Source organism: Pecten maximus, chromosome 4 (genome assembly GCF_902652985.1).
Source record: "Pecten maximus chromosome 4, xPecMax1.1, whole genome shotgun sequence".
In the NCBI taxonomy this organism is placed as follows: Eukaryota; Metazoa; Mollusca; class Bivalvia; order Pectinida; family Pectinidae; genus Pecten; species Pecten maximus.
This window is the reverse complement of record NC_047018.1, coordinates 43,776,356-43,784,338: the sequence shown is the minus strand read 5'-3', so window position 1 is coordinate 43,784,338 and position 7,983 is coordinate 43,776,356. Positions and strand designations below refer to the sequence as shown.

The following is a 7,983-nucleotide window of genomic DNA, read 5'->3' as shown; positions in this document are numbered from 1 at the left end:
TGCTTTATGTTATTTTGTTTGTTGTAGTATATTATTTGACTAATTAATATAAACTGTTTATTGACTTTCATAACAAATGTGTTCAACAGACGACGCCCAACAGCTTTACTTTAGTGACTAGTAAACCTTGATCTAGCGTCATAAATAAATCCTAATGAAGCGTCACATGTCAGACGACTTCCAATCGCTGTGATGTTTTGTTGTGTTATATCAGCTATTAATAGTCAATTAGATGGTTTTATCTAAAGATAGTTTCAGATTAGTTTGTTTAATTGTTTAAACACTAACATGTCCTTCCAAAGCACACAATCAAGATATTGTTTTAATTTCCACCCTTGGATTAAGCCTACACAATGTTAATCTCTGGTACACTTCGATATCCCGTAGTGTTACTGTGATGTGTGTGTGCGCATTCATCAAACCTTGTCACAACAACTGCTAGCTGGGTACACCAGTAATGATATAGACAGCTACGCCACATTCCACATGTTGCTTCGCCGACGACTTTTTGTGAATGAGTGTGACGTCATAGCCAATGAATACACAGAAGACGTATACGCCTAAGTTAGGTACGGCTTTACGTGTGAAATAAACAGAAGCACATGGACGTGAAGGTTCTCATTCACGGTTTATGGGCGGGGCTAGCCGGCATCTGATATCGTGACAGTTCAAACGTATACACCCCCTTATATATATAATCATTTGAGTTCACTCGGCACTGTAATACTTATACGTTGGAGTTATAATTCGGAGTTTGCGATCTAGTTTTTGGCTTTTCATAAGCTATTATGAACAGACGACAACTATACAAAGTGGGAATAAGCTTAAACTACCATAGATTACTGAAGACATCCAAACTTAGCGTCAGGAGAAAGATACTAACCGAATTTTGTTGGGACACGCTATGATATTATATGTTTTAAGTAGAGCCGTGGTTTTAACGGTCCTGCTACTAGCATTACACTTAGCAATTGTTACAGGCAAACCAGCATTGTCAGCTTCCAAACAGGTGTCAGAAGCTGAGAAAGAAGTTGACATTTCAAAACTTCGGATCGAGGCCTTTAAACAAAGCATATTGGAACAGATAGGGGATTCACTTCCATCAAATGCTTCAAACGTTACCCATAGTATAGAAACCAAACGTCAAAAGATACGTGAATTCAGGGATTACCTCATTAGTAAAAACGACATGCAGCATATACCTGACAGGGAAGAAATGGAGAGAGAATCCAAAAGGGTGCAGCATACCTATAAAGGTAAGGGGTCATTTAACTATAATTGTGTACTTTCACTTTCTACTTAATTAGTATGTGATGAGCTGATATATATTCGAGTAGGTAAAACGTGTAGCACGTGAGTACTGCTAAATCATGTAATCATGTTATCCTTAAGCGTTGCTACCAACGTGTGTGATTTTCCTACGTTATAAAAATACACTCTTGATAAATCTACAACCGACGTAAAGTTGTGCTTTGTATATTAATCGATATTGGAGTTAAAAGTCTAAATAAAGAATGATTTAGCAATAAATTGATGGCGTACTCAAGTAAGAGTTCATGTCGGCCATAACAATAGTTAAAGAGGGGGATCTATACAGATAGTGTATGATGAAAGCATTCCATATAATTCAAACCAGAGTTATTATGATTTGAATACTTCATAACGAGATATGAATACCGATACCATCTTAAGCCTACCGAGACTAGCAGGATATGCATCACTACCTATCAATGCATCATTCAGTGATAATTCATTTCAGAATCTTTGCTTAATCGGCAGTATTGGTTCATTTTCTAACTGAAGACTGTATACATATCTTCTTAAACTCAATATCATTCATCTTGTTTCTTGATCACCTTTCATTCATTCATATACCCCTTTGAGATGTTATAAACCTGTTTACGTATTTATATTTATATATCTATCAAGAGATTTAACTTAAGTCTAGATACGGCATTACCTTGTCTTTCAATTTTAAATTACATAACGATTGTAAACACAACTGCACACATAGCCCAATGAAAACACTATGCTAAAGGCCCAACCATCGACCTACACAGGTGTCAGAGTGCTAGCTTGCACCTGCTCTATACCTGTAGACACCACAATACGCTTACCATAACACATATGTAAATTCCTGTACAAAATTGCAGCATGCGATGAACATTTACTGTAATGTGCTGCCCCTTGTGTATGATAGTGGAGATACATCAGAGACGTATATTTGAAAGGCAATCATTATGGACAAGGATTTATTAGTGGTTGAAATATTTGAAACATGTGCGACATCCGCATGACGTCCCTTATCGCTCCGGAATATAGATAGTACGGCTAGCCCTGTGTTGTAAATGCATGCCTGCGTTTAAAGTGAATTTTAATCGCTAGTTACCTGGCAAGACTTTATACACAAATATGGACGTAGAATACTGAGTGAAACCGAGCATATCCATTCCACGCGCGAAAACCTTGTCAACACGTGGGCTCGCCACAAAATCACTTTAATCTCCATATATATACATACATTTAACTCATCACTTTTTATTAATAGGACGGGATGCCATCGAAAATCTAGCGTTCTTACGTCTCTAATCTCTTTTTAAATAGAACTCAGTACAGTCGCTTAAGTTCACTTTCCATGAACCAGTCGTGCGTAGTAAGTCGTCCGTCCGGCGTACACTTTCCAATAACTACTGATAATCCCATCTCTTTATTTCCTAATAAAATGTAAGAAGCATTCCGGAGGCAGGTGTCCTCGCCATATTGATACATAACGCTAAATGGATTCGAACAAATTTCATTAGTTCAATGGCTGTAGTATTTACACTGCGATTCAAAATGATGACTATCATTAAAGTAATAAATATAACTTTTAAAATAAAACTTGTTAAAAGGTTTATATTGAGGAATGCTGCGAGGGATAGTCTTTCACATTGACTCACGTCATTTCTGTTCAATGTATAACGAGTCTACTCTTTGACTTGCGTAGAGTAGTAGCTTGTGTTTTGGCAATAAACACGTCTCTACCGCATCATCCACTGTGAAATGGATACTCGATCATACGTATGCGCTATTTTACAAAATAAATATCATACTATATAATATATACATTATAAATTATCATATATATTATAATATATTATATATATTATACTATATTATATATGAATCATAAATTATCATATATATAATACTATATTATATATATTATATTATATATAGTATATTATACAATATTTAATGATAAATAATTTACTATTATACTATATAATTATATGTATCAAGGATACTGTAATGATACTATAACACTTTCTTATCGAAAAGAAGACAACCAGATTTTGTTAAAACATCATTTAATGTACTTTCATCTACTATTGTTAGGAAATCCTATACTATTAAAAACATTTCTGTATGTAAACACATATATGTATACATCTATAAAACAGGTTTAATTGATGAAATATTTGAATTAGCTCTGTGACATTTTTATTAACTCATTTATGAGTTGAAATTATGCTAGAGAATTTCGATTAAACGTGTTTAGCCTAGGAACTGTTTAGATTAGCACTGCCACATCCTCATTAAAAGGTAATAGTAGATGTCAGTTTCAATTATCACTAATACATCATGATCAAAGATCTTGGAATGTAGATTAGATAATCACTTCGATAAATTTTATTTACAGTTTATATAGTTTATTGAAATAGTACGTTAATGTCAGTGTAGTATATCGTTTTCTTTATCTGTTCAATGCTAATATTAGCACATTGTAAAATGTCTTTTAAACACGATTTTAAGCTCTACACAGTGTAAGTTTTAAACAGAAATGGATAATTTCAATTAGCAAAACGTCGGGATATTTAGAATTAACTAAACCATCGCATTCTTTTTATTGATTATAGTTAATAATCATTATCACACTTTTTCATTATGGTGACTCACAGAGCGATCAAATAGAAAACGTTGTCAGCTAAAACGTGTAATATGTTAAATAGACAAGCTTTTAAGAGTTACAGTAATCTTTCAAATGATATTGATGGTTTAGCTAGGTGTCAAACCTCGGTCCTATAACTAGATAGAAATGAGATTCTAAAGAACGATACACATCTGTTTAAACTTTACCATTCAGCAGTTATTGAAGCTCTTGTTTACATTCATCCCGTCTTCTATGTATGGGTATATATTTATATAAATACATACATAGCACGAGTGCAAAATACTTACCTAGCGCGGATCACAGAAACAGTTGCTACTAAGGACAGAGATTATAGGAATATAGTTTGCCTGTTGATAGACACAAATATATAGGCCCTTAATCTTATCATTCAATGATTGGGATGAGATCAATGGGGACGTATTTAGGTCTAAATTTTAACAGGATTGTAGTGGAATGCTATAGAAATACTTTAGATATATATGTTTTCAATGACATGATAAGCAAGATAAAAGGTCCCTATTTAAAGAAAACATAATTTGTAGATGATGATGATGATGATGATGATGATGATGATGATGATGTCTACTCTACAATATTGTCCTTTAAAATAAGGTACAACAACAACACACTTTAAAATTTACACGATAACACTCATATACAAACAAAATACTTAAATAAGCACAACAAGTACATATCTTTTCTTGTAAAAATAACATAAGTGTGAAAAAGAGAGGGATTGTTGAAATATACCTAAAACAGAGTATATAGAGTATATAATATGTTAGGATTATTATCACGTAACATAAACTAGAGGACGGGGGATTAGGACAGCCCCTTCCTATGAAGCTCACTGATTGAATTACACGATACATTGTTTACCTGTCAGTAATGTATTATATCTGCTATGGGAGATAATAATTGATAATGATGGTGATGTAGATCTTTATTGAACTTTGGATGGCATTTGCGGGGATTATCAGTCTCTCGAATAAATGGTCGGAAATTCTATATCATATTGTGTGATTTTATGATATTTATTAGTTGTATCAATTTGATAACATTGGAATATGATTACTTGTTACAGGCTACCGCAAACAACAGATAGCTGATAGCAGTGACCTGGATGGACAAGTTTTGTTTTATGATATTCAAGACAAAATCACAAAGGATATATACAGGGAACTTATTGTGTTTTCCGCAACTTTGCAGTTATTAAAAAAACAAACAAATCTTTCTGACTCAAACACAAGACAGCAATCATTAATGGACGTCAAAGTGTTTAATATTGAGCAGAATGAAAATATGAAATTAGTGAAAGGAAAACAAATATCCTCGAAGACAATTGATATTTCAATACCTGGATGGGAGGATTTCGATTTATCAGAAGCAGCACGTGGGTGGATTAATGACCCTGAGTCAAACCACGGACTTATGATATCATCAGATACTCATAATGTTACAAAACTCTTCTCTTTCGCCGACGAGAACTTAATGTTAAGAAATTTACATAGCCACAATGACGACAGCAGAGATCTACATATACCATCGCATCCATCAGGCTCTTCTCTCCCATTACTGAAATTGGATGCGGAGGAACGACCGATTCTTAAACGCGCCAAACGACAGGCTGGCCGTCGAGACTGTACTCAAGGTGATGGAGAGGAGAGATGTTGTAGGTTTAGAACTCAAATCAATTTTCAAGTCATTGGTTGGGATTGGGTAATAGCTCCAACAGAATATGAAGCCTTTCACTGCGAAGGAACTTGCCCGGACCGATTTAAAATGGCGAACACTTTTACAAGCATCAAATCAACTCTTCATAAAATGGACCCTACCCGTTTCTCGGCACCATGTTGCATACCATCGTCATTCAAACCCCTGACAATCCTGCACGAGGACGCCTATAACAATTTAGTATTTACTGACTTTGCTGATATGATTGTTCAAGACTGCAAATGTGCTTGAAAGGAGTGTAACCATGACAACGCATCTCGTCTCAACATTTTTTGGCGAGAACTGCATTATTTCATTTTATTTCTTGTTCTTGTTTGTTGCTGTGATATATAGTATGTTAGCATTGTTTCGCGCGGTATTCAATTTCAATCCATTCCTTGTAGTTCGGATATTTCCGACTGAACTTTGTACATGAAAGGGTTATCATTATTGAATGAACTTTATACGCAAGCAAGTCAATGATCGACACAGTATTTTTTTGTATGCTTAGGGGAAGGAATGTTGCATTTATGCAAGTGAATGTACATGTAATTTAATAGATGAAAGAATGTCAGTCAAAAGTATTCATATGGAACATATTTGTACACAAAGGGTAATGATATGAATGAAAATAGCGTGGTAGTGAGTGCTGAGAATACAGTGAGTCAGGATTCAGAATCTTTGAGAACATCATTTAATGATTCGGACCTCGTGGTAGGCGAACTTCATTACAAGTGCATGTATTTCGCATGTAAGTTTTTATTCCAATTGTGTTTACAAGGTATCTGCCTCTTTGTGTATATGTTAAGCCCATTGACTTTCAACTAATACTCCGTATGGCTAGATGGGACCAAATCCTTTGTATTGTTGGCTTGTACATTACATCATTAATTTATTCATAAATTACATTACTGTGATGATTATATATGTATATAAGATATCGTCTTTTACCAGTAATACCGATCTTGCATTTAAAAATATTTCTGCCAAAATTTCATGATTATTTTCTCCGCTTTTATAGCCAATATTTTCTTGTCAAATGAGCAATGCCATCGACAAAAAACACTTTCATTTTTATGTTTTCTATTATGAATTATGACAATAATTGATTTGCATGGATCTGATTATTTATTCCAATACGAGAATCACCTATAATGGTGAACCAATAACTTAAGAATATGTTTAATGTCCATTGATTAAAGTTAATCCATGCCTCTTTAACGTAAGTTCAGCTGAGTTTACTGCAAAAATCTTAATTTTAAACAGATTTCAAATTTATTTTTCTATGACACATGTAAATGTATTATCTGACTGTTCCGAAGAGAACCATTGGTCCTGATAGTGTTCGATGGTTTGATTGTGATATTATGTGTGGTAGTTTGTCAGGCGCGGGTATACATTAACATGCAATATTATTTTTTGTCACGTGGATTTAGCCAATATTACTTTTGTCACATGGATCTAGCCAATGTTATCTTTTCTCTTGTTGTCATCAAAATTGTATATAATGTATACTTGTATAGTTGTTAAAATTATAAATATTTGCTGGGTATTTATTTTCGCGGTATATTCAATGACCACTAATATAGCGAAATTAAATTCCTCGCAAATATTAACAACTATACAGTATACGAATGACTGCGTTTATGATGCAGAGACATCAAAAAGAATTCGTTATAATGGAGATGACCAGTTATCGACAGTCTTATGGTTAAGAGTGATCTGTGAGTATATAACTTGTTTCTTAAGAATCATTGTTAGTTATTTTTCCATTCTTATTGTTGTAACGACAGTTATATGAATGTGGAATTTGAAAAAGGACCCAAGGATTTTGAAATTTTTCATTATTGCCAAATCATTGTGTTATCGTAGATATTGTTTGAGTACCTACAATGTTGTTGTTAAATGTCACATTCAAGGAAAACTTTTGACATCCTTGGCCAGAATAGTCCTTCTTTGTTATTATTAAAATTGTTCAAAGCATATACACGATGTTTTTGTGATCTGTTGAATTCTATTTATTGTATGGCATTCATAGTTATTGTATAAAGATGATAAAAGCTGTAGAAGCAATATACATTTCGAATAATCAACAGTTGCTAGTCCTCTTTTACAATACAATAGCTACAGGCATAAATGATTCTTGTAAATCTCACTATTACAAATGAAAATGCAAACAGTTATAGGCATGGATGTAACACAGGATAGATTTAAAATACAGAACCACGACACGATTTACATTGTATATCCATTGTTTACCCTTCGAGTTCACCTATAGCTATATTGACGACATGTTATCTTAAAAAACACAAACACTGTTTTGGCAATGTCGTTTG

The 7,983-nt window shown here is 33.7% G+C and overlaps 1 protein-coding gene across 1 annotated transcript; it reads left to right on the top strand.

The window, feature by feature from the left end:
* Positions 1-649: 649 nt before the first annotated feature.
* Positions 650-7,632, top strand: LOC117326175 (bone morphogenetic protein 2-like). Its single transcript, XM_033882814.1, has 2 exons — positions 650-1,256; positions 5,019-7,632. Exons 1-2 carry the CDS (start codon positions 905-907, stop codon positions 5,897-5,899), a joined length of 1,233 nt encoding a protein of 410 aa, XP_033738705.1. The 5' UTR covers positions 650-904; the 3' UTR covers positions 5,900-7,632.
* The last annotated feature ends 351 nt before the right edge of the window (positions 7,633-7,983 follow it).